The sequence below is a fragment of the Onychostruthus taczanowskii genome, unplaced genomic scaffold (genome assembly GCF_017590055.1).
Source record: "Onychostruthus taczanowskii isolate IOZ18803 unplaced genomic scaffold, ASM1759005v1 scaffold9, whole genome shotgun sequence".
Taxonomy (NCBI): Eukaryota; Metazoa; Chordata; class Aves; order Passeriformes; family Passeridae; genus Onychostruthus; species Onychostruthus taczanowskii.
In genome coordinates, this window is record NW_024506993.1 from 10,254,601 (window position 1) to 10,282,138 (window position 27,538).

Consider the following 27,538-nt stretch of genomic DNA (forward strand, 5'->3'; position numbering starts at 1 on the left):
ATGCTGCAAATGGACAGAATCAGAGAAGAAATAAAGGAGCACTTTGAGATTGAGAGCTTTTCTTTCTTTCTTATTGGAGAAAATCTGCCAGCCCTCCAAATGTCTGTACAGTTTGCCTACTCATAGTTGCCCCAAAGACATACCATTGGGGTGGCCCCAGAGGACTGCCCTGCAGAAACCCCAGACCAGATGAACACAAGGCCTTAGAACCTGCCAGTCACCTCCCTCTACCTCCTTCACATGTTTTCCCTTCCCTCTATCCCACATCCGTACCACCAGAGCCATCCCACCTCCCCCACTGTTGCTAAAATCGGTGTGGTCCCCACGGGAACAGCAGTGACCAAAGCTCTGATGCAGACAAGGAATGGCAGCCTCCAGTATCTCCTGCTGTGCCAGCCTGGATGTGCTGCCAGCAGACTGAGCTGAAATACCAGCCTGAGAGCCCTGCTGTGTATTCCCACCTCCGTGCAGAAAATGTACAGCGTGCACAAGGCAGCACAGCTAACGGTGCGCTGCTCCTGCCGGGAACACAGAGGAACATCAACTCAGACGATGGATAACAGCCATGCCAAGGCCAGACAGGATCTCCTGGATGGCTGTGGGGTGACACCAGTACAGCCATGGACTCCTGGTGGCCCTCACCACCCCCTGAGCCCAGCTGAAATGGTCTGAGGCTTGCCTGGGAGCTGAGCACACTTGCCCACGCCACCAGCCAAGTTGCAGGAGGTGCTGCAAGGTGACTGCTCCAGGTAAACCCCAGAACTGCTCCAGGTAAACCCCAAAACTACTCACTGTGGCATGCTTGGAAGGTCCAGGACCAGTGTGCTCAGCACCATCACCACAATACCTTCCTGCAATGCAGACATCCTCCCCTTGGCCATGTACCTGTGAGCCTGGAGCCACAGCTGATGGCCAACAGGACAGACAGGTCAGCACCGACTTGAAGCAAGCAGGGGACAGTCCATGGCACAGCTCCACGCCGGGGCCAGGGCAGCGCTGGGCCTACAGACCCCGTGTCTGCTCACCAGTACATCCAGCAGGAAGGGAAGGCAACAAAAACCACCAGGGCCACAAAGGCAGGGCACGCTCAAGCACACAAGCCCACCTCCCTGTGGAGCACCAAGAGCTGTCCCACCCCTCTGGCAAACACACTGAGCCCATTCCTGCCTCCAGGAGGTACAACAGGGAATTCTGCCACTGCCTGCAGTACAGACTAATTCAGCCCCCCACCAAAATAACCAACTCAGCAGCATTTAGGAGCAGAGTTATTTTAGCACAGGCTGGTGTGTGGGTGTTCCTGAGGCAGAACAAGAAAGCCTTATTCCAGCCCAGCCACAGAGCTCAGCACAAACCACCCCATGCACAACTGTCCAGATGGGCAAGGCAACCAGAGTGGTTAATTCCTGCCCCTGAGCTGAGTGAGCCCTGAGCACTCTCAAGCTTTTAGATTTGTATCATCATTCTCCCCATTCCTTGTCCTGCTCACAGGAAGGTCTGGTCTCGATGTGCCATTAGCAAGGATTAATTCAGCATGTTCCATGTAATGGACTGTGGGTGGCCCAGGGAAGGCAACCTGCTCAATCCTGCTAATGATGGAGAAAGGATCTGACTGCTCCTGGGGGAAACTCATAGACGGCTTCTTTTTTTTCTAGCATTTTTCTTCATTATTATATAAAAACCAAATGACACCAGACAAGTAGAACTCCAAATAACCCCCAGGCAGACATCACTTTAAAGATGACATTTTCATTTGCAAATTGTTTACCTGTTATTCTAACTTACAACTTCTAAAATTCAAGCAATTTGCCTCAGTTTGTTTTCCTTTGGGATAAAAATGAAGCAATCTCTAGCTTGTTTCTTTTCTGTATATGGTAATGACCTTTCCTCTGCTAGTGTTTCTCACTGATCTGAAGAGGAAAGGAAAAACTGTAAACTGAAAAATAATACGGGAAAGAAATGGCACAAAAATGAAGGCTGGACCCAGGGAGACAACTGTGTGGCTAGAAAATAAACTGGTGCTAGAGAACATGAATATTGCTTTAACTCACCTTTTTATTGAACCTAAAGGGGCAAATCTGCAGAGGGCATGCACATCCTCACAAATGGGTTCCCATGGAGTGACAAACATTACCTGGTTCCAGCAGTTGGAGATCCCTACATCAGACCTATCAGCATCTGTGTGAACTTTCAAAAATGACACTTGGCCCACGTGAAAGAATAGATTTGCAGGGCATTGCATTAGCATTCCAGATCCAAATTCTCTCCAGTGCCTCGTGAGACACCACCACCATTACCATCACCTGGTTTGCTCTGACCTCAGGGGAACTCTGTGTGAACCTGGGTTGAGATCAGGTAAGGAATTAAAGTCAGCTAAGCACAGAAAGTTCTGCTGACTCAGACCAGCAGAATCTCTTTTTTGAAAACTAGAGCCCTGAAAAGAGACATGTTTTCCAGTCAGATGCTAGAAAGCATATCCAGTATAAAACACAATCATCTCTTCATTAGCACCCCTGGAGATTAAAGCTGATTCAGTGCAGCACTTTTTTTTTACTGAGCAGTCCCAATATTAAAATAAGATGCATAAATCATTTCCTTAAGAAAAGAAAAAGTTACTAAGGAATGCAATACTGATTATGGTCTTCTGGGATTTCTGAATTCATCTGACAAGCTTCATATGCTTGTCTAGAAATAACAAATGCTTGCTCGAAACCCAACTCCTTTTCAATCTTACTCAGCCAACAAGTTATGCCTTTTTTATTTTTAGGAAAAAAACACATTAAAGTGATGAAGCAGCCCCTATAAAAGGAAAATCACATTTCATTTAGTCTACACTGATAAAATTCCATTAACGTTTCAGTCAAGTCAGTCTTCTGAATTTTAAGATGTAACTCCAAAGGCCCCATTGATGGATTGCTGCTGTACTCAGAAAACATTAGTACATGGTTAAAACGGCAGGAATTATCCAAAAACATCTAATAGAAAAGAGGAACTAATTTCCCCAAAGGACCAGAAAAGGCAGGGAAATAAATTATCCGCCCAGAACAAAACGGTTCAGATTTTAGTTCAGAATTGTTTCCCAGCTTGCGACAGATTTCTAAGAGCACACACTAGAGAAGTCCCTGGAGCCATTCAAAGAGACTCCCAGGAGTTTTAGTGACCGCGGCTGTGGAGCGGCACTTGCGGGGCAGAGCAGCGCCGCTCTCCCGTCCCGAGCCGGGTCAGCCTCGGCAGGGCTGCGCCAAGCTGCGCTCAGCTCCGTGACGGCACAGAGCTCACCACGGCTTCGTGCCCCGCAGGGACAGCGGACGGGACACGACCCGGGAGAAGGTGCCTTCGGGAAGCACACACGGCTGTCACCGCGGAGCGCGGCGCCGGGACGGGAGCGCCGCTCTCACCGCGCCGAAGTTCCACGGGCTCAGCCGAGCGATGGGCAACCCCCGGCGGCTCCACCGGCGGACACAACCTCCGCTCGCCGGAGACCGGAGGACACCCGAGGGGCTCCAGGAGCAGGGAAGGGGCTGCCCGCCGTGCCCCGCTCCCCTCTCCGCCCGCCCGCCCGCTCCCGCCGGGGGACCCTCCTGGAGCGCGGCGGACCCACCTGGGCTGAGGCTGCTCTGGAAGTAGAAGAGGACGAGCAGGAGCGAGCCGAGGCCGGCGGCCAGCGCCAGCCGCGGCGCCCGGCTCCGCCGCATCCTCGGCCGCGGCTGGCGGCGCAGCGCAGCGCCCTCGGCCCGGCCGGCGGGGGCGGGGGCCGGCGGGGGTTCCTCGCCCGGTGCCGTGTCCGCGCCCTGCCGGCGCTCGGGAGTGCGCGCTTCCCCGCCCGGCTCCCGTCACGGCTCCAGGACTGCCCGGGGGGAAAAGGGAGCCGATGATGTGGTGGCAGGGTCGGGAGTTTCCTGATGACTTTCCTCTGCATGGTCAGTACTTCGGAAGCATCACAAAGTTTCGTGGCCTTAAAATACACGTGGCCTTAAAATACACTTTTTTTTTTTTTTTTTTTTTAATAGTCTTTTGGCTACCCCCGGTTCTGCAGTATTTTACTGAAAGCAGTAATGCTTCTGACTAATTCCACCTCAAGCAATAAATAAATTTCTGTAGAAGGAGGACACAATTTTCTATGATTCTCGGCATGCTTTTGGAAAGTGAGAGCACAAAGTTCTCTTACTGCATCCTCTATCCCCCAGGCTCTGCAATCACAGGCAGAACCAGCCCAGAGCTTTTGTTGGCCCAGTTTTGAAATAGCAGCAATGCTTTTCACCCAGCTCTAAAACACTCGAGATCTACTCAAAGGCCACCTGCCAAATTATCCAGACCGAGAGCTGGATTGTACTGACAGCACCCATTCACTGCTTCTCTTCAACCCCAGCACTCTTAGCTTTAAGAAAAAGAGGACAGCTCAAGGAGAAGCCACAGGGAATCACAAAGCCTGGGTATGTGCACATGCTGGGCTTCATTCTGCCCTCATTTAGGGCAGAGGAAACCAGGAGGAGAATCTTGATGTAGTGAAGGAAGCTGGAATGAAATAAGAACACACAGAGCATCTTGCGGGCTGTGTTGGGCTGTGACCTGGAATTAAACAGCTCTTTGATGTCCCTGTTGGATGGTCTAGAGAGGGGCAACAGAAATGAGACCACAAGTGGGACCCTGACAGCCCTCCTGGCAAGGGCACACCAGTGTGAGCAGTAACCAGCTGGAAGGAGCCTCGGCAGCAGAGCCCTGTGCCTGTTTGGGCCCTGCAGGAAGGGGGAACTGTGACCCCCGGCTCCAGGGAGCAGGAGACAGTGCTAGGGGAGCACTGCTGGTGCCAATGGCTCTGCACATGCAGCCTGCTCTCTGTTGCAAATGGTGCAGTAATTTTGGCCCCTTGATGAGTGTGGAAAGACTTGGGGTTCAGCTCACATGTAAAGATGGGCTGGGAGATCTCAGGGACAGCAAAAGGGATATCTGGTACTGCTGTCCTTGGGGCCAGAGAGAGTTCAATGACTGAATACATATCCAGCCTGTGGAACAGGAACCCCATTGGAGTAACTTTTCAGGAGCTGGAATGTGCACTCAAGACTGTTGGTGCATTTTTCATTATTTGCATCTTGCAGTACTCCCTTGATGAAAAAATCTAGCCCAAGGCTCCCAGAGGATCTAGGGAAAATAATCATCCCTTTAGCCCAGCTTCCCCAGCTTCAGCAGGAGGAATAAAACAGTAGAAATAAGCAAACTTCACCCATAGTTGAAAATTCCCATTAAAGAAAATACAGTAAAGCATCCCTGCAGAAACTCATGCACTGAGCAGGACCTGTTGAGTCCTGGTGCCTGCTGTCTGTATTTCATCCCCGGGGGCAGGGCCAGGGCCATCTGTGAGCACATCACATATGTGAGGCTGGTCCTCAGCAGCCTGAGGTGAATGTGCTGCTCAGATCCACAGGGCTGAAAATGGAAGAACATCATGAGCATTTCATAGGATTCCTATGTGGACTCAGCTGCAAATGCTCCCTTTTTCAAAGGACAAACCCCTTCCAGAAGGAGAAAATCCCTTTTAGAAGGACAAGCCCATTTTCCAGGGAGAAGATGTACATTTTGATAAGAGCTGACTGCTGGCAATGGCACCAGCTGCTGGGAGGTCAGGCCTTTGCTGTTGCCTGTTCTGAGTGAGTGACAGACCTCCCAGGTCACACATGCTGCTCTCTTGTACCATCCCCCTTCCCCTGCAGCCCCACAATTCCAAAAAGAGCAACCCCAGTCCATTAAGGCAGACAACAGTGACCAGTGACCAGTGCTTGCTTGAGAAGATCACTGCAGATATATAGAAGGGCACAAGATGAAGCTGTCAGAATCTCAGATTATGATCCCAAGCCTATTTCTAATGGAATCACCAGATTCAGTCTGCTTTGGAGAAGCCCTTCTCTCCCTCCCCAGGCCCCACTGGTGGCTAGGGAACAGCAGGTGCACAAAGCACACATGAAAATACAATTGCTCAGCAGCATATGTGAAACGAATGTGGCAAGCATTGATGCCTGGTGTCTTAATCTGTTGCTTTGCCAGGTCAATTGGAAGAATTGAGAAATGAGTATTTGCAGTAGAATGGCAATGGCTCCTTCCCTGACAGGCTGTGAACTCCTTGTGGAAGGGCCACCCTGATCCCTGCCTCCACAGTGCCTCCCACTGTGGGGTTCAGAGCATGGCTGGAGCTATTTATGACTATTAAAACAATACTGGTAACCAAAAATAATGATCAAAAGGTGCTAAAAACATGCTGTGGAGGGAAATTATTTCTTACTGCCAAGGTCTGAACAGCAGCTGGCTTGTAGGTGAAGAGGAAGTGCTGTTTGCCTGCAGAATGATGCCTTTGATGCAGTGCAGGCTTGATTCCCTCCCTGCTCATTAGCAGTGCTCGTTACTGTCTTCTCAGCAGGTTTCTGCCACATGCTTTGCTTTTTCCCAGGACCTTGGTGCCACTGAGTGAGATTAACCCCGAGCTTTGGTCTGGTGACCATGTTGAATAGAAATTAAACAGCGTCTAGTTTCTGCTGGAAACGGAGGAATCTGTTCTACTCCTCCCTGAGGCGCGGTTGTCCAGCCACTGTGAAAAAGCCTTTCTAGAGGATAGTTTGACTTTGCACCCAGTTGTTTAATTCTGGAGCCACAGAGGCAGTTGTCCCTGGCCTCCTGCCGGTGACACTCCCATCTGCTGGTGGCCCTGGTGCACTGCCAGTGCTGCCACTGCCCCGGGTGTCACCGAGTGAGGGCTTGGGCAGAGATGTGGGGAATGACACTGGTGCAGCACAGGCTTTCCTCAGCAGCTGGGAGATGCTCCAGGCATGACCATGGGTCATCTCCTCTCTGTTTCCTAAGAACTGCACTAGACATCCCCCTGCCTCTGGGGTTTCCATGGACCCCTGTGTATCCTGATACTCAGTGCTGTGTTTTAAATTTTATGGCAGCACTGTAACATGCTGGCTGAGAGGGACCTTGCACAGCCTCAGTCTGTCCCTGCTTGAGCTTGTTTTGCAAGTTTTCCCAAGATGGACACCAAAGATCTTGCCAAGCAATCCTTTCCAGATTGACAAACTCTCTAAAATTTTTCCTAACACATTATCTGAACCATCTTTATCAAAACAGGAACCCATGACATTTTTCCTGAAAGATAGGCAGAGTTCCTGGTTCTGTCACTCTTTTGTATTAAAAGGAAAAATCTCAGCTGATGAGAGCACCAAGCTGGAATACTTGCTTTCTCAAGCAGTGCATTGATTTTCCATCATTTTCTGTAGCCCTTTGTACCTGCAGAATGTGATTTTTCAAATGTTATTTCCTAAATGCACTATTGTTTATGCTCACTTTGCACTGATGTACAAGAGTCTTCACAGCAGCAGAGAACCATGCTGGGGTGGACTCTTCACCCCTGTGTGCTGGACTAAATATTGGTAAGGTCAGTATACAAAAGACACAGGTTGGATAAAAGGTAAAAATGACATTAAATACCTCTGGAGAGGTACCTGGAAGATTACTATTTACACAGACTATAGCAAGATGATTTGTGCATCTTTTTTAAATCTGCAGCCATATTTTGCCACTTGTTCCTACAAAGTAGCACTGATGCCTTGAGAAATCTCCTTGGTCTCAGAAGGGCAGGGCAGGGAAACAACAGCAGTCAATCCCAAAGATATTCCACCCCCTGAGGAATCCCACTGATGAGGTGGGTATGAGAGTGTACATTGCCTAAAGTTAATCAGGTTCTTATGCCTCCTGAGAAGAAAAGTGCTAAGGGTTAGAGCAGTGCACATAGCACCTGATTCTGAGTAGTCAATATTGTAACCTGGGTAAATTCCACAGCTTGTCAACCTTTCTGTTACCCCCTCACCAGGTAAAAAAGAAAAGCTGATGACTTCCCAGGGACTCTTTTATCTCCTGATCTCCTCAGAAATCTTCCTAAAGACCAAGGAACTAAAAACAGGGCTGTATCTTCTTATTTTGACATGCTGGCCTATGTCAAAATATATTTCAAGGAAGCATTCCTTTAACTTTATTTCTGCCACAATTTAAAAATAAAATAAAGAAAAAGAAGCAGCTTTGTTCCTTTAAAAGCACCAGTGGTGGTGGAAGCAAACCAAACTACAGGCTCTAAGGACAACCCTCTGCCTGCATCTACTGGAAATGCTGTTGGTATCATGGAAACTCCCATCAAACTTTTTATTCAGTGGTGTCAGCTAGGGACTGTATTGTCTTTTGTACCAGGCATTTATATTTCATTAGTTTATATACTGTTCCCAGCTGGGAGCTTGCTTTCTGCTGATGTCTGATTGAGGGGCTCTCGTGGGGAAGGGATGTGATTTACAGACACACACTGCAAAGCCATCTGACCTTGGCACAACGATGGGACTGGTGCAGTTCCCCCAACAGCAAACCTGTCAGGCCTGCCATGAGGAGGATGGTCAGGGTTTGCCTCCTGCTCTGCTGTTTCTTGCACACCCAGGGGAGAAGGCCACAGCTTTTCTCCCTGCTGCCCAAAGCAACTGGTTGGCTCTGCCCTGCACCTCTGTACCAGTTGTGGTCAGGGTTGTACAAAGAGAAGGTGGTGGCTGAGATGATGGCTGGTTTTCCCAAGGAAACCCAGTAAATCTCTGCAGAAAACCCCACCAGGGTCTTGCCCATAGTGGGGCAGAGCACAGCAGCTCAATGCACAGCTGCTCTGGCTTGCAGGGGAGCCCAGCTCGGAGGAGATGGAGGGAAGGAATTCTTCTGCTGCATCACACAGATCTCCTGTGAGTGAGGCTTTGCACAGAGCAGGAACTCTCACATTCAGTGCTTGCTCTTACAGCCTGATTATGGTGGCTGGGAATAAGGAATTAGAGCCTTTCAAGCACAAAAAAAAGCCACGCATTTCAAGTGTCTTCTGGAGGTGGGAATTTTCCCCTCTTTTTCCTTAAGCAGTTACTCCCTCCAAGGAAGAACTGTATCTGCCTTATCACAAGGGCTCTGAAGAGAAGGGTAAAATCTCCTGAAACAAGACCCATAGAATTTTCCTCACCCAGTTCAGACCAGGTACATTGTCAGGCTTTTTATAGGACCCAAATTACCTTCTCTTGCAGGCTTCTCAGTATTTGTGGTCCCTGAGTATTCACTATTTCATAAAAATATCTTCTGTCCTATTCATACCTTGTACTGCAAATCTCAACAAATAACATCAAATCCTGTCTTGGGGGAAAAAAAAAACCCTATCGTTATATAGCCAAGTTCCAAATCCTGTCTTGGGGGAAAAAAAAATCCCTATCGTTATATAGCCAAATTCCTCAGGGCAGGATGGTCTCTGAGGGGCCCAAGCCTGTAATTTTTGAAACAATGGAAAATCCTGACGGCATCCTATGCCTTGCTGCTTCACCTCACAGTGTGACACAGCAGTATTTAAATCCCTGGGGGGATTATGAGAGCTGCACTACTGCTGAAATTTGGGGTTAAAAACAGGTCATGGCCAATCTTCTGGCCAGTCAAATGTTTCATTTGACTGCTCTCTGCATCTGGGGGGAACACACTGCAGGGTCTGCAATAGTGGGTAGCCCTAAACCCCACAGAAATTCACCATGACCTGGTTAAGGTCTTTGGGAATCCAGTGCTGGCAGCTCTGTTAAGCCTCTGTCTGCATTCAGGCACTCTTGGACCTCCCCAGCAGAGCCAGGTGAGATGGGCACAACATCTGCACCACCACATGCTGACCTTGCTACCACAGTTCCAGCATGTCAGAACAAGAAATTCTCTCCTTGGAGGCACAGTTTTCATTCAAAATATTCCCAAAATGGGGAAAGAGAGGCTTGGAGATGCCATCAAGAAACCTCTCCATATTTCAGAGCAATTTTTTGCTTTCTACCATTTGTCTAAAGTTGGTGATGGGGAAGCAAAAGGCAGAGCTTGCCCATGCAGACACAGTGCCTTTGTGATGGATTTGGAACCCAGGACTGTTAGATTGAAGCCTGTAATGGAAAGGCCAGATCTTTGGCTGCTCTAAGCATTTGCTCAGAGACTGTATTCATTTTTATCCCAGCTGAGAGACCATGTCCAGGATACATGCATTTGATAGAAAGAAATTGATTAACAGTGTGCTTTTATACTTTCACAAAAGGTATAAACCAGCTTATTCTAAACTGGGTTTTATTTGCTTGAAAGCACATAACTCAGCAGCACAGACAAGCCTGGTATCTCAGGAGCAGAGCAGGTAGCAAAGACTGCTCAGAAATCTCTCTGGGAAGTTCTGTTTCCTGGACTTGTATTGATTTACATGGACTGTTCGTGACCAGAATCCTAGGACCAAAGAATCTGCTCTTGTGATCTTCTGCATCCAACCAGCCACAGCCAAGAGACAGCATGAGAGAGACCTTAGTTTTGGTACCTTGTTTGAAGAGTCCCCTTCTGAGCACAGCAGCACTGAGCACAAGACTGTGACCAGGGGTGTTGCATTCTGTAACTCCCCAGGTCTGAGGAAAGGCAGATTTATCCCTAGGTGTGGAGTGAGGGGATGTTTTGTGGGGATAAATGCTTGTGGCCAAGGGAAGCATCTTCCCAGCCTGGTGGGGCACTGCTAGCACTCACATTGCTGCTACAATGCACACATCCATCTGAAGTGGCTCCAAAGGGAAGGGGGGAAAGCCCACGCTGTAAATAGGAAGTGTCAATTGCCATCAATGCTCAGAACAGCACTATAGAAATTTCCTCAACCACAGAATGAACATGCTGAGAAACTTCTCTTTGTCCTTAAAACCCTGTGTTTTAAAGACAGGGACAGAGGTCCCATTTGTTCTTGTCTCTCTCACATCAGGGCAGCTTGAGCAGGTCTGTCCTTTCTCCTGTCAGCACACCTTGTCCTGACAGCATAACCAGACCATCCTGAAATACTGACATTGCTGACTCTCTACATGAAGCAGGCTGGCCCTAGGGAAAGAGAAAAATGAACAAAGATATCAGTATGGAATGATATTTTCAAAGAAACCTGTGTGACTTAAGTAGTGTCCTCACTGACCATGTCTAGTTGAGGTTTTAGGTTCCTAAATCCCTTTAGTACTGCTGATACGTTCCCTCATGACTAAAACCAGATCTTCTTGTTTACTGAAGGAGGTGCAGTTAAAATAATCATCATCATCAACTAAATACCATTAGTGAGTACATACTGCCACAAAGTCAAACTCAGGTTTGTTACTGCAATTTTAAGCATAAAGAAGTAATTGCATATGTCTGAACATGACAGGGCTGGTCTAATCCAATTCAAACAGCTTCTATTTCATGGAAACCCTGGCTGAAAAGGTATATAAATATTCTTAGTCCAGCTCTTGTTCATGATACTCTGTGTTTTCACTATTCTAGGAAGCCTGAGATACTATTTTTATTTAGACTAAAAATAATAAAGGCTTTTCTCCAATCCTCTGGGTGCCCTATTTGAATTACGTCTGCATTAGAAAATTCCAGCACTGCTAAAATCAGACAGCCACTGACCCATAATGTCTAGGAGTCTATCAAGGAAGCATGGTGTCTGCCTCCACCAGAAACTATATCCAGAGGTGTCTTGTGAAAGAAGTTTAGTCCTGGAGAGGTACCAAATCAGCTTAGTGTGGTGTGGAGAAAGCCCATTCCAAGTCTCTGAGCCTCTGCAAAGAAAACCAAGCCAGCTGGCTTCTCTCTTTCCTAAAGAAATCTTCCAAACAAGCACCTCATCCCAGTGTCCACAGACAGAAGGGAACAGGGATTTGCAGCTGGAGCTTTTATTACTACCACAATCAATCCAGGAGAAGCAACACAAGGAGCCCTGCAGACTGCAGACCAAACCCCTCAGATCAAAGGTTTCCAGGGAGTGCCTTGGGCTCTTCTTGCAGATTGGACATGGAAGGATGATTCATGAGCTTGTGTGTCATGGGCTTCCAGAAACTCAAACTGAGAGTCCCAGCTCTCAGTGCAGCCTGTGCCCCACTCTGAGCCCCCCTGGAGGAGGCTCCAGCATCCAAGCAGAGAGTGTGGCTGCCTGAGTTGCTGCTGCTCTGCACTGCCCAGGGCATGGCCAGACCTCCTCTCAGAGCACCTGGCTTGTTGTGGTGGCACTGCTGACAGTGTTGGACAGTCTGGCTGCTACCAAATCTATACATTGACAGCAGATAAGTCAGGTACTTTTTAAAGAGGTTGCTGTATTTCCAGCTGGTTGCAGTGAGACAGGCTCTAAAATAATCCACACAAACACCCATGAGCCTGACCTGCTCTGAAGTCTGCCATCAGTGAGAGAAGAAGAGAAAAAGCTACTTCATTTCTACAGATGTTCTCAGCATTAGAGTAATTTCAGCAAAGCCAGAGAGAATTCCAGTTCCTCTCTCAGCTGAGGAAGACAGCACAGTCATATGCCTTGCCCAAACCTTCTTTCCAATGAACAGTGCAGCCAGTGTCATTGCGGGGGAAAAAAAATAAGGAAAAAAGTGAAGTGAGTAGAGTGTTGGTGTTTTTTTTTCTTTTTGGCTGATATTTTGTGGTTTCAGCTACAGCTAAAAGCAGCAGTAGCAGGTTACAGCAGAAACTGAATATGCTACTGTGCAGAGGGTCAGTTCAGTGAACTGGGCAGATATAAATGGGCTTTTAAGCTTCAGAAATTATTTTAAACAAAACACAATTATCTCTTTCAATGAGGGCATGTCCAGAAAGCACCAGCTGGACACAGTACAAGGTAGCTCAGGCATATGTTGCAGCGTTTAAAACCTGAAGCAATGAGAACTGCACTGAAGCTTGCTCTATTTCCATTTGGCATCCTGGAGCTAATGGAGTGAAGGAGCTTGAACAAAGTGCCTCAGTCAGCCTCTCTGTGGCTTATGCCCTGAGATGCCCCTGGCTAACAATTCCATCCTGCAGTCCTCCAGAGGGCTCTCCCAAATGCAGGATGGGGGACTACAGCCACCCCCAACCTCCTGGTTTGATCAAAGCAAGACAAGGAATACCTAATACTTAGTAAGGGATTAAAAACTCACTGCTCAGATTGCAGGGGTGGCAGAGAGGGACATGCTCTGAATGAACTATGAATCCACACTGTACTGCAACATGGATCTCATCCAAGCTTGCATGGAGTGTGCAGGCTGAGGCTCCCTGTGCAGAGCTCCTCAGTGCACCACGAGGCTGGGGAGAGCCAGGGGCTGCTGCTGTGCCTCAGCCTGCTGCTGAAGGGGGGTCAAATCCCTCTGGGCTGAAAGCACCCGGCTCATGTCACGTTTTAATGATGTCCACAGACCATGTGGAAAAGCTTCAAGCTGCCCAGCAAAGCAGCTGAAACTGAGCTGTAAGATAACCAGCGAGAGGGAATCATGGTTAAACATTATCTGGAAATAGGGCTGGCCCAGACTATAAACTCTGGCTTCATGCTAGGAAAAGATTAGGAATTAGGGGGAAAAATGTAGTAGAGGTCTGCTGTTCTGACAGTTACCATCCACACTACAGTACAGTGTATATATATATGCACTATATATATATAAGAGTATATATATACGGCTGTCCTGTACTTTTTGTCCTCAGTTCTCTCCCAGTTATGTGTGTGTGTGTCTCTGAGAGTCTGTCAGGCAGCTGTGTGGTGTTTTACTGCCTGCTGGGTTAAACCACGACTACTGTCTTCTATTCTGCTCCTGTAGCTGTACTTTCTCTGGTCTTTGGTTTGTAGCCAGCCAAACTATTCCTGCAGAGCTCAGCAGAGACTCATGGTGTTAAACCAGCCAAGCACGCGGTCAAGGCAAATGCTAACTTTCCAGAGTCTCCTCTCAGGGTGTCCAGAGCTGGACAAAGTGGGCATGACTCCATGGATCTCGTGAGCCCCTGTCTGGGCACACAGGAATTTATAGCTAAGTGCTTGCTACAGCTTCAGCTGAAGAAAATATATATTTAACTAATTGTTTTCTAATGAAATCTTAATTGAACAATGCAGAAGATGAGCAAGGAAAACCATTCTCAGCTGAAGTCTCTCAAATGTATTCTTCAATCAGTCAGGACTGCAGAGGGAATCTGAATCCTAGATCCCAATTTTTGTGACCACTGTTAGGAGTAGCAGTGGATGACACAAAGCAAAATCTCCTCGTTTTGATTGCAGTGCCACAAACATCTGTCCTGTGTTCGAAGAAGTCTGATCTGTGACTGCATGTTGCTGTTTGTGAGTGTGGCAATGAAACTTAGAAAATTCCTATGAGAAGACTACAAAGGAAAAGGTATCAGTCAACAGCAGCATGGAACCTCTTCATGTCCTTCCTTAATATGTTAAATAATAATTGAATAAAGTAAAAAAATCTGCAACAGATGAATGAAATATTAGACTGCACAGAAACACATGGCATTGCTCAAAATATCAGCTTTTCCTGCATGGAGAATTAGTGCTAGCTCTGTATGGACTTAGCCATCACAACTTTCCATCCACTCCAGCTTTTGAAACAATTAATCTCATGGAAGCCAGAGCAGGAAATCCTGCTGGGGAACCAAATGCTTTTGGTGAGAGATCCAACAGCAATGAAAACAAATGCACCTGACTTTCTGGGCTGTGCTCAGAGAAAGTCCCTGTTAGTTACAGTGACAGATGTGAATATTTCTGTATTCTTGCAGCAAGTCTTTCTTGCCAACTTTAAATCATATTAAGTGATATTAAGTAATTATCCTATTAACTAAGTGGGGGCAGGAGGGGGAGGAATCTTTTCTTACCTAGCTTCAGGTATCTGGTTTTCTCCTTGTCCAAAAAACCTCTCTCACCCACCTGCCCATAAGAATATTGGCTGTAAAATCAATCAACTACCAAAGAAACCAGAAGAAACTCACGTAACACAAGCATTTCCCAGATGTTCAGTGTCCATACCCTCTCCAGACACAGAAAATACAGAGAGGTTTTATCAACTGGGAAATGTTCACAATGTCCAGACTCATAGAACCAACTAAAATCAGCCTATCTGTTGACTTCAGGGAGGGCAAAAATGTACATCTGATCACTGGGAGAGATTTGTAAGGAGTGAGGGGAAGGAGGCCTGAAACCCCAAGTGTATTTGATTGAAAGAGGGGACAGCAGAAAGTTACTCATCTTGGATGGTGGGATTGAGGACAGGAGCAGGGAAAGCAAGATTTCCAGGAGACGGACTGCAACAGGAGGCAGTGAAGTGGGCTGTGGTTTTACTCTTTGTTTCATAGAGGCTCTCAGACAACCCTTGCCTGACATCAGAAATCCCAATCAAGAAATTACAAGCTTAGAGTACAACAAATGTGGGTGGTAGAATTTCTTTGATGGAAGGGATGAAAACCTCCACCATAACCAAAGTAGTGAGAGCAACATCCAATATTTAATCTCTTTAACCTTGGCCAAAGAACAGCTGAAACATTTTTGCTGATATTTAAAGCAAATTAATCAGTATGAAGCAGACATTCTCTGATTAGGAAGTTTCAGCCCAAATAGTTTCAATTTGGCAAAACTATGAGCAGCTGATATGAATTATTGTTGCTGGAAGTGCTGGTCCACTTTAGCAATAGGTGGTGTACCTGTATCACTTGCCATATGCACAAAATTCAGTATTGCAAAGACAGAAATGAAGGCTGACACTGTTAGTCACTAACACCTAAGCAATTGTAAGGAAATCAGGAAAATCAGCTTTTTCCTTGGAGTTAAGAGGTGGTAATTTCACCCTCTCTTGCACAGAAAACATTGGTTGCTGAATTTAAATTTTCACAGGTCAAAAAAAAATTTCAAAAAGCCCTCCAGGTGGTTTCTAGTCCATGCAGTTAACTGAGTCTGTGAATTTGGACACCCCCTCAAATAGAGATCTTATTTTCCAAAGCCTTTTGGAAAATCTAATAAAGATTAAATGAGAGGCATTTTATGATCCATTCCAACACAGAGGCCAGGAATGGGAACAACAGGGGACACTGCTGGACCCAGGGCCACAGGTGCTGTGTCTTCTCCACAGTAGAAGCCCAGGGGTGAAAATGGGGGCACAGTTTGTGTAAGACATGGACTGAGCCATGTAGGAGAGTGAGGATGAAGAGGGAGGTGATGGTAAGAGGTGCAGAAGGAGCACACAGTGGGTGCACCAGTCTGTGAGCTGGATTGACTGTTGCATAAGAAAAGATCAGTATAATGACAGAATGCTGGGCCTCAAATATAAATCCTTCAACCAGGTTCTAGGTGAATATTTTTGCTATTAGCTGAGCAAGACAGGTGAATTGTCACAGTAAGTTCAAACACAAAGAACCCCAAAGACTCACTAGGATGAATGTTTGCTGGGCAATACCCTTTAGGATCAGAATTGTAATAAAGCACATCAAAAAAATGAGTACAAGTGTCTCATTAAATTGTCCTTAAAAGCCACACCCAAAGACAAGCCCTGTTCCCAGTTTACCACCCTGCATGTGTCCTGTGTAAAAGCAATGGGAAGCAGCTGGGGAATGCAGAGCTCTGCTCACACACTCTGCAGAACTTCCCAAAGCTGGCACAGGCAGAAGGAAAGTCCACAGGCCCAGGGTGTCAGCAGTTTCCCCCCCACATTTCTGCTCTGGAAAGGGGATACTCAATGATTCACAGCAAGCTGCAGTTCGTGTGGTGCCACTATAGAAATACTTGGCTCAGAAGAGGCTGTGTTGCCAGACAAGTTAATGCCATAGGGAACATGACACTTTTATAGCTCTTTGTGGCAAAAAGTGGGCAGCCAAGAGTACAATGAATCTTGAAATCTTTGTAGGAGCCCCAAAATAGTTTTTGTGGGCTTATGGGGTGAGAACATGGAGCTCTATTACCCTACCAACCACAGGTTCCTTTCCATTTAACCCACTCTTTAACAAATTACATTTTTATTACAATTTAAAACCATCTGTTGCATGTTTGGTCTTTAACAAGGACTTCTAATCCATACTGCCCTCTTCTAAACTTTAAAGTCATATCTCCAGACCAACTGAACATGGACAAAGTAGAAAGTGAACACAGCCATTACCAAAAAAGCATGGAACAGACTTCCCCTGGATACATGTTCCCACAATCCTTGTACCAGGATGAAGTGACTTGCCTGTGATGGAAGAACAAGTTAATGGCAGAGCAAAACAGAACTGAGGTAACTCGATTCATAGTAGTTTGCTCCAAAAAAGTTAATCCCTCCTAATGCACATCTAAAGGAGTTTCTGTGAGGAATATCCAGGTTTGTTACACACCACCCTCCCTCTCCTGCCTCTGTGAAGGCTGGTGGTGCAGCAAGCCATGTGCTCAGTGCTGAAGGTGTCTGAGGAAGAGCAGGTATCACTTGTTGAGAGAGTTAAGTGTTGTCAGGTGATGCTTGCCTGTCCTGCACTGCTAGGGCATCAGTGGGCAGCTGCTGCAGGAAGACAGAAGTTTTCAAACGTGTACAAAAGCAGCCCATGTTGTGACAGAGGATCCCCCCAAAATGGAACCATGGGCAAATCCCCATGGCACGAGCTGGAATGCTGCCATCAAAGGGAGAGGGCATTTAGCTTGTACTGAACACCCACATTATGTGAATATCAGGGATCTGGAGGGGTTTTCTGGCTGTTTTGCTGACCTTTCAGTATTAATCCAATGTTTTCTTTGTTCAAGTTCTTTTACTTTCACAGTCAGAGTATAAGTTCACTTTCAGTTCACTTCCATAGTAAGGGGTAAACCTGTCACTTTGCTCCAGCTTGCCCCAGGAATTGTTATATTATCAGCGCAGCCAAACACCAGCACAGAGACATAGCCTGGGTTGTTATCATTTCAGCAGGTTCTCCCTCGTGCACATGCACAATTCAGTCCAAACAAGCTCTCGCAGGGATTTGGTTCCCCCCTGCAGCACAAGGACCAGCCTCTCTGGATGGGATTTGGGCACCAGCCTCATGAGCAACCATCAATATCCTGGTGCCTTGTGCCAGGCTCAATGCCAGCCAGCTCAGAGGAGCCACATCCAGGGATGTGCAGCTGAAACCAGCCAGCAGTAAAAGTCATCCATGGGAATTGCTCCCTGGAGCTCATCAATCCCTGGGTTACAGAGCCTGTGACTGTCAGCCATGTTGGGCAGGCCGGCCTGGCTCTTGCAGGGAGCTTCTCCTCGGCTTTTGACCTGGCCGAGCATTCACACAACATAAACAGTTTTGATATTTATTTCCCAGTGCTGTCTTGGGTATTTGAAAGTGTCCACTGTGCCTGTTTGGGTAATCTCCTTGCTGCTGCTGCTGCAGAGGAAAGGCTGGCTCCCCTGGCAGTGGCCAACATGGTATCCAGATACTCTGCCAGCTTGGGCAATCCTCAGGGACAGCCCATGGATTTCTCAGCAATATCTGTTATTCACCATGCCTTACACAGAAAGTGGTGGCTCTTGGCTCATTCTGATTCCCATCCCCTGTGCATGTCATGGACATGAAGGGGTTTTCTTGCTCTTCTGCTGACTTGCAAAAGAGCCTGGAGAGGGTGAGGAGTCCTCCTGCAGCACAATGCAAGGATGGGAAGGGCTGCAAGACTGCGTGGAGCAGCCAAGCAGGCTGCTCTTGTTGTCCCTGGTTGTTTTCAGAAGGCAGCAGGTGTTGCTCTGAAGCAAAAGAAGAGAAAGGCTCACAGAATTCAGGTGTCTGACTGAACTTACACAGGTACACAGGAATGTGAGGGTAACACTGATCTCCACGTCTCTGAGGGGAATGGAAAACATTCAGCCTTCTACTAAATTCTCTTTATTTGCAGATTTGTTTTATTTATTGAGGTCTCTCACAGTTCAGGAGTATAAAGAAGAGTTTGTTTAATTTACTGTCAAGTGCCACACTATGGTATGAAGTGTTTCATGCACAGGCAGGATTAAAAGGTTTTGCTGAACTGAAAAGCAGAGTTGCATTTGATCACCTTCAAAGAGGCCAAAAAAATAAGAGAATGGGAGGAAAATAATTTTCCATAGGTTGAAAGGAGATGGAAGTTAATTATCCCTCAAGGTTAACTTACAGCCTCCTATTCGTTCTGGGTGTTAATGTTAAGTCAGCTTCACTCCTGCCAATTTGTCTCCTGCAAGACACCTTTAACAACTAATCCAATGTTTTCTTTGTTCCTTTCAAGTTCTTTTACTTTCACAGTCAGAGTATAAGTTCACTTTCAGTCATCTTCCCCTTGGCTTTTTGACCTGTCTGAGCATTCATACAACCTAAATATTTATAGCATTTATTTCCCAGTGCTCTCTTGGATCGTTGGAAATGTGCAGCATCTCTTGTATGGGTCATCTCCTCAGTGCTGCTGCTGCTGCAGAGGAAGGGCTGGCTCTCCCTGGCAGAGATCAATATGGTATCCAGGTCCCCCTTCCAGCTTGAGCAATCCTGGTCAGCAGCCTATGGATTTCTCGACTCTATCCCTTGCACTTTCTGATATAATTTTTCTTTGCAGGTTTTTTCCAATCTCTGGACATGTTAGAAGAAGTCACTGCCAGAGCAGGCTATTGCACAGCCTTTGAACTGTCACTGTCCCTGTAAGACCAGCAGACCCTTTTGTTCTGAGCCCTGTAAGTGGAGGAATAATGGCACAGCCTTGACTTAAAGGTGCTTGTTCTTTGGGGTTTTTTTTTTGTTTTTTTCATCTTGCAAACACCAGATCTTCTGGACCAGACAGGCTTTGCTCAGGGCAGTGTTCCTAGAAGTAAGATTGGTTTATCTTTAACCTCCAACTGCACCCTGAGCAGGAACAGGCTGTGGGTGCAGATGGACAGAAATTCCTCTGGCTCAGTTTTTTGCTGGCCAGATGCAGGTGGCTCCTGGCCAGGCGCCGTGGGGCTGCATGAGCGATGCCCTGAGCCTGGCACGGGGAGCAGAGCCCCCTACACTCAAACCCAGGGGTGGAATTGACTCCCCACTGTCCATCCCAGACTCCCTGGGCAGGGCAGGGCAGGGTGCCAACATCTCACTGGGGTTTGTCTGCTTGGCACAGCTGCTTCTGACACAGGCAGGAGCCTCACGCCCGCCTGCGGATGCAGAGCTATGCGTTTTTATACTTCTTTTTTTTCCTTTTAATTTGAATCTCTTGCAATTTTATTTGCAAAACCTTGGTGACCAAGTGAATTGTGATTTACAGTGAGTTACTTGCAACGCCACCCAATCAGGGGAAAACCCCACCAAAAAAAGAAATTAGCAGAATTTGTGGCGTCTCTTGTAGCATCTGCCACATGACCCCAGCTGGGGAGGAGGTGGCTCACTCCTTTATCACCCTGCCTGGATGCCAGGGAAGAACAGGGCAGCTGAAAAACTCCAAACACTCTGTGAAGCAGGGTTTCATTAAAATAAAATACACCCAGCACATTGCATTGTATTGATTTGTAATTCTCACCAGTGGTTGCTTTCACAAAGTAATTGCAGATGCGTACTCTTGTTGCTTGCAAAGAGAGCAGTCAAAATTTTTGTATTGCTTAACAGTCTCTGCATCAAAGACCTCATGAGAGGCTTGGACACTTTAAAAGGATCAGCAATTATTTGTGGTGCTGGCTTTGAATTTAGTTTCTTTGCATATTCACGCCAGTGATATTTTAACATGCACATAACAGGAGGAAGCAAAGACTGACAGTAGGGGATCCAGCTGAAGTGAAGCAGATGTCTTTTAAATTCAGAACACATACAGCACAGAAACACTGAGTGATCGAACACAAACTAGAAGCGAAAACAGAAAAAACAAATTTTATACTTAAAACTGAGCACTGCAGAAAGAACAAAGAGCCTGAGTGGTGCAAAACCAACTTATATTAAAAAACTCTTCGCTCTGAACACTCTACTGCATTGCCAAGGAGCACAGGTTAGGAATTTCAATAAACTTAGTTTTATGTTGACTGTGTCCCTTTAATTATTACTTTTTGGCACAGCATGTAGGACACCTCCAGGCCAAAACACAAGTGATGTTGAAAGTGCAACTGTTCCTTCCCTTTGGGAATGAAAGTTTTCTGATTATTATATAAAAATATTTGGATGTATTTTTTAGAGATTCACCCTATTAGCAACTATATTATTAGCAGTGAGTCAGAGAACGTTTTGCTGATGTTTTAAAACATGTAACTTAAGGTCAGAACTTAACTACACCAAGCAAGCAGGCCTGGTGTGAAACAGCCTTATTCTCTCCAGTGGGATTGCTGTAATGAGCAAGGGTTGGCAGCATGTGATCTTAGATTGTGAACTCTACAGAGCAACTTCGTTTTAATTGCAAGGCACTGGGCACATCCAGGCAGGAGCAAAAGGAAAGGATAAAAGAGCAAGTGTAGAGAAAGAGCAGATAATTATAAAATGAAAAAAGAACCAAGGGTGGAGGGTTTCTCTTTTTGCTGGTTAATCTGGGAAACTTATTCAACTGTGGCAACAACCAGTGGTCATTAGAGGAGCGCTGTGACACCAGGCAGTAAAAAAAGCTCAAATCTAGGTTTTTTCAACAATCATAGGCCTGAAGACCAACATTCTGCTTCCCTCTTCTAAAAGCAGACCTGAAATGTAACCCACATGCCTGAGGCTATCTTTGGTGCAGGAGCCCTTCTGGATAAACCGATGTGATGAGCCCTTGGCAGTGGAGCAAGGTTACTTATAGCTCTGATTTGGCTTTTGCACAGCACAGGGAGGCCATGAGGAGATGCTGGCAGGCTGGGGAGGCTCAGCTGCTTTGTTTTGTTGATACTCACTTAAGATTTTATGAAATTTTGATCCATACAGATTAGACAACTGCCTCCCTCCCACACTTTAATTTCACTTGGGTTCAGGGAAAGCTAAAATTTAAAAAAAAAAACCAAAAAAAAAAAAAAAAAAAAAAAAAACCAAAAACTCAGCTTAAAACACAGCTTCTGTTTTGGGCATGTGCCCACTGGCTTAACTCACACTAGAGGGTTGGCTTCCCCCAGTATGGAGAACATTCCAAAAGACTTTTCCCAAAAACCTTGTGTTTCCCTGGGCCCTTGCACAGCCACAGGCTGGCTGTGAGGCAGAACCACAAAGCATTCACTGTTTTGCTTTTTGCCTGGGTATGTTTCTATTAAATCTTTCCTGCCAGAACCACAAAGGACAAGGTGAAGAGGAAAAAAATGCCAAGGCTGTCAGTGAAACCCTTCCCGAATAAGGTTAGAAAGAAGATTAAGCTTAATTTCTGGAAGGGGACAGCAGAAAGGCTGGTAGACTTCAAAATGAGCTACAACAGCTGTGTTTTGGTTGGCCAACAGCAGCTCCTGCATTGGCTGGTCTGGCTCGGCTTTGTGAACAAGTCAGATTATTAAAATACAGCGTTCAGCAAACCCATCCTTGGAGCACTTGACAGTACTGCCTTCTCCTTTGTGTGTCGCTGCTTTGACTGAATGTGGTAACAAAGCAAAGAGAAGTAATAATGTGAGGTGCCCATGACAACAGAGTCAGTGATAATCCTATGGTGCTGTCCTTAGTTCAAAGCAAAAGATACCATTTACTGGCTAAAAGCACTGTCTTTTTGTTTCAAAAGTACCTTTTGGGTAGGGAAATGCATGTCTTTGTCTGGCTTAACTGCTGGGCTTAATTGGCCTTATTTTAGAGCATAATAGATAAATCAGCAAGACATGGCAGAATTCAGAATAAATCAAGCTAAAAAGCTTTTCATAACTCACCACAGAAGGAGAAAAACTGCCCATTTTCTGCAGTAATAAGCTATGCTACCAACCTGAACAGCAGTTTAAAATAATTAACAATACCAAAAAAGAAAGGGTGTGTATATGAGTGGTTCTGCAGAGCCACTCCACCCTGTACAATGGAAAAAAATTAACTGGGTGGACCTGCATTCCCATGCCAGTTCAGAATGACTGCACTTTATATTTCTGTGCCTGGAGATATACATTTCTTGCACGTGATCACAAGCATTGAGGCAAAAGGAGAACTTAAAAAGCAAACCAGGACAAAAAAGCACACTCAAGAAAAGAAATGGAAACAATTTCTACAACGACATAAAAGCTTAAAAAGCAAACCAGGACAAAAAAGTACACTCAAAAGAAATGGAAACAATTTCTACAACGACATAAAAAACAACTCACAGTGAATTTTCAGGAGTGCTGGTTTCCTTCTTCACAGTAATTATTTATTAGGCAATGTTTCCTGTATGATATTTAGAATTATTTTGGGAGGATGTCATAACATCTATGTTTATTAGGTAACTTTGGGGACCTTGCTGTGGGAGACTATAGGAGAAAAGAATGAGAGATAAATTGTCTAAGAAAGATTGAGTGCTCTGTTTGAATGCAAAGAGCACCACAGACTTAATGGAGATGGGAAATAACCGTGCAGTGCCCTTTCTCCTGCAGATGTAAAATGTCTGGGATTCAGCTTTAACCTGGTATTTAGGACACCTCTCATGTTGACAATAATCAGGCAAAAAAAGCATGCAAGCACTGCCAGTTCTGGCTGGGAAGGAAAGAGACCAAAGGAGAAGTGGATGTGCAGAAAGGCTGCGAGATCTGGAACAGGAGAAGACTGAAGGAAGGATCCTTGGGGTGACAAAAAAAGCCTGTGCCATGCACCAAAAAAGCCCACAGAGCAGCTAAGCGTGCTTTTTACAGAGGGATTGCTCAAAAGGGCTTTTATTGCCAGTGAAGAGCTTCAGGATAATTCTACTTTGAGGCCTGGACACTTGAGGTTGATCAATAACTCTGCTGCTGATGGCAGCCTGGGGACCTCAGAGCCCTGTGCCACCACTTTGGGACAGGGCTGGATAGAAAGTCAGACAGAAAAGTGGGCTGGGCTCTGACATACATTCAAACAATGTTTGTTATAAGCTATGAGAGCTGTGTTGGTCTGGGTCTGGTCACCATCACCTCTTTGATGATAAGTTTGTTTCCTCAGGAGAGTCCAAGAATGAAAGCCAGCACCATTCATTCCATCTATGTGACAAATATATTGGACTAATACTTACTTTAAAAAAAAGAAAAAAAGATGGATGTGTAGTTTTTGTTTGGAAAAACAAAAGTCATTGTATCAGTTGTACACAGAGAAATATTCAAAGTATTTAGGTTTTGTCTCTGGAGTCAAAACAACTTGATTTCCTCTCCTTCAATAGCATGTCCCTTTGGTATTTGACATATTTTGTTTTTTGAAATTCCAATTTTATTGTTGTTAGTGAAATAGATTATAAGGATCCTCCCAGAATTCACTCATGAATAAATGTTGATTTATTAATATCCTAAAATCCATCATCTTGGCTGTTTAATCTTAAGGTGACACTACTGCAGGTTTATGTGGGGGTCCCTCCAGGTGTGCTCTCAACCAGCACCTCTGTGGAGACCTGAAGATATTGCTGCTGTCAGCTCTGCCAGCATCTCAAACATCAGCATCACTGATCACTTGGCAGAAGCAGAATCTGCTTGGCAAACCTCAAGGAGGAGGAGGAGGAGGAGGAGGAGGGGAATTACATCTAAACACCACAAGGACTGGAGGTACCAATCTCATCTGATGCCAGGAGTCTGGGCACTTTCTTGCTTCACTCTGCTCTTTCTTTTTCCTGTTGTGTCAGACTCAAGCAGAGGGAGCTTGGTGAGAAGAGCACAGACTCCAGGCACTCCTGTCCTCTGGCAGCTGAGAGTGCAGGTCAGACAGTGGGAGCAGGGGGCAGGATGCATCAGAGCACTTGGGCTGCTCAGGAGCATAAAAGCTGCACACAACTGTGTCTTTTATGTGCAATTGCTCTTCTCAGCCATGTCCAGTTTATGGAACTGGGAAGCTTTTTCCTTGTTTTAAAAGTAAGCTTTATGGATCAGCAGCAAAATGGTAAGGTGAGTCTTCACTGTAAAGTTTTTATTTACAGCAATGATGGAGCACAGAAAGAAAAACTTGGGGTTTAGCTCTTCAGAGTTTGGAGTGACTGCAGTTAGAAATATCACCCTTTGACTTGTAGAAAGAGCACATTTGATCTGGGAATTGCTCAGACAAGGAAAATCAATATGGACTGGTATAATTTGTTTTTGACAAAAAGTTGTTCTACTCTTGACTGCTAAAGGCTTTACACCATTTAGTAACAGACATTTTTCAAATAGATGGCACTGAAGACTCTAAAACCCACACACAGCTTTTCTCTTGGCTGCTGGTTGGAGTTTTAGGCTCAAGTAGGATGTAAAACAGATGAGAGGATGAGGCAGAATTCTGCAGAGGAAAGGCTGAATATGGACACTGTTGACATTAACTCCTGGTTGGGAAAAGCTTTAAGCTCCACATGAAGGTCTGTGAATATCTACCAGACTCTTCTGTCCAGGTGGGTTTCTCCATGGCAGCATTGTGTCCTGTCCTAGAGAGCAGCACAGAGCAAAAGAGAATAGTGCCAGGCTCTGCTCTGCAGCAGCATTTTAAAGCTGAAGGGAACCAGCATAACCATCCAGCTTTGTCCTTTCAGGGATAAGAAATTGCTCTTTTCAAACTCTGAATTTGTTCTGCACTGCTGCTAAGCTGGGAGTTCTGCCTTTTTTTTTTAATTTTGTCATCTGATGAAATCTATATCTAGAGGAAAATAGCAAATTCATCTCACAAGATGAGTGCAAATGTAAACAGACATCTAAGTAAGCTCTGCCTTAATGCACAATTTGATTATTTCCTTTTCTCCATCTGCTGTCTGCATGGAGCTACTCTGGCATTTCCATTGTGCCCAATTAACACTTTCTGCTGCAGTAATGCCTTCTGTCTTATCACCATGTTGTCCCCATCATCTGAGCTGCAGAGCAAGGGTGGCATCCCAGCCATATAGCCACTGGCTCTTTCACTGGGGACCTCTGAAACTGCTGGAGTCATTTGGTTTGTGATGTTTCAATTTTCAGATGGAGAATTGAACATGTAGATCTGGAGTCTTTGGGAACAACACTTCTGTAATAAAAAAAACCCAAAACAGTTGCTGGCAGTTTTCATTATGGGAAAGCAGATGAGTTCTTAAAAATTCTTTTGTCAAAATTAAACTCTTCCCCTTGTCCTAAAAAAATACCATTTCTCTGTTTGAAGTGTACATCTGATATTTTGCTTTTTGATTAAATATCTCTGTTTTCTTAGAGAGACTGCTGTTGTTACTCAATTTCATAAATGTAGCACACTGAGGTAGGGAGGGACTCGTTCACTTCTCTGTTCCCTCAGACTCTATTTAGGACCTGCAAAAAATTGACCTATAAGTGAGTCTTATAGTGCAGCTGCCTTATATGTGCTGTGCCACCTCATCTGTAAATAAATTTTTTTCATTAAAACAAGTCTGTTAATGTCCATCAGTTCAGTCACTTTCATGGCCTTGGCAAGTCAATGTCCTCCTTGATAACAACTTTCCTGTTTGTTTTCAGCTGCTTTCTCACGTACTCCTCTAAGTGACCCCAAACAGTGCATCATAGGAACACATATGATCATCACTCAAACAAGCACAGCGAGTTTCATTTTGGGTAAAAAAGCCTGAACAGCATTCTTTTTAGAAGAAACCTTACTTTGGTGGATGGGTAGGATGCACTGTACTTGCACCATAAGAGTCTTCCCGAGTCACTTCCTTCACCACCCACCCCAGGGCACATTTTCCTGGGAGATTCCCCACAGCCAGGAGGTGATTCCATATGCAGCAGCCCACCCTCACCTTCTGACCTTACCCTGCACAATATTCAAGCAGTGTTGTGCAACCAACAGTGTCAGGGATGCCAGAGCTGGGAGCTGTGCAGAGTTACAGGGGAAACTGGAGATACAGCGGGGATGAGGGATTAGTTACAAAATTAAGATGGAAAGGAGTGATTTGGAAACTTTACTCTTTCCCATAAGTACTGATTCAGTGAAGCGTTCTTATTCTGCACTGCAGTCATAGCCAGCAGCATATACAGAATAAGGATTGAAATATTTTGAAGTGCTGTCACAGTGTGAATGATTTTCTTTAGAGCATAAAATCAGACTGCAAAGTTATTTTCTCTCTGCAGCAACACAAGAAGAATATGAATGTCATCATCTCTGGCCCTGGGCACACAGGAATGCAGAACTGGCCTTAAACAGATGCTCTTTTTCGTTCTGAGTCCTTCTAAGAAATGTAAAATCCAAAACAAATTCTAAATCTGGCTAGATGTCTCATAAGAGGAACAGGATTTCTGCATAGCTGAAACAGCATGACTTTGATTATTTGAAAACGCATGATTTAATCATTTCATTATGCATACCTTTTCTCAGCAGGCACCACAGCCTAAAACAGACAGGGACAAGCATTAGATAAAACAACATGCTTTGTAGCTGAAGAGATTGGAATCAAAGAGCTTAATCTTGCAAGGTACTGGTATCCTCAGTGCCTTTGGACTTGGCTGCAGACAGCAGGAGTGCTGCACACAGCTGAATTGAGCCCTGGCAGAGTCCCCTGCTCAGAAGAAGCATCCTGCAGTATGACTTTGATGTCTCCTTTCCCCAGTGCGATCTGCCCGTGTCCCACACTCCTCCCCCTCACTGCTCACCCTGGAGTGAGGAGGTGCTGTCAGCATCCCGACACCCACCACCAGCTCAGGCTGCTCTGACCACCCCCAGCTCCCTGCCCTGCACCCGTGCAGGTCTGTCCTGCCTGGGAAATCATCATGGGAGAGACCTGGATCCCAGATCTGTCTCTGGAGGACCC

The 27,538-nt window shown here is 45.8% G+C and overlaps 1 protein-coding gene across 2 annotated transcripts in view; it reads right to left on the reverse strand.

Annotated features, from left to right (window-relative positions):
• CHST13 (carbohydrate sulfotransferase 13) overlaps positions 1-3,734 on the reverse strand; it is a 29,368-nt gene extending 25,634 nt beyond the window's left edge. Inside the window, exon 1 of one of the 2 annotated variants that reach the window (XM_041426081.1) lies at positions 3,599-3,734. In XM_041426081.1, the coding sequence (XP_041282015.1) occupies positions 3,599-3,692 (94 nt within the window). In that variant the 5' untranslated portion in view covers positions 3,693-3,734. Of the gene's footprint in view, positions 1-3,594 lie in introns of both variants that reach the window. The other variant, XM_041426082.1, reaches the window with a different exon arrangement.
• Positions 3,735-27,538: the final 23,804 nt, after the last annotated feature.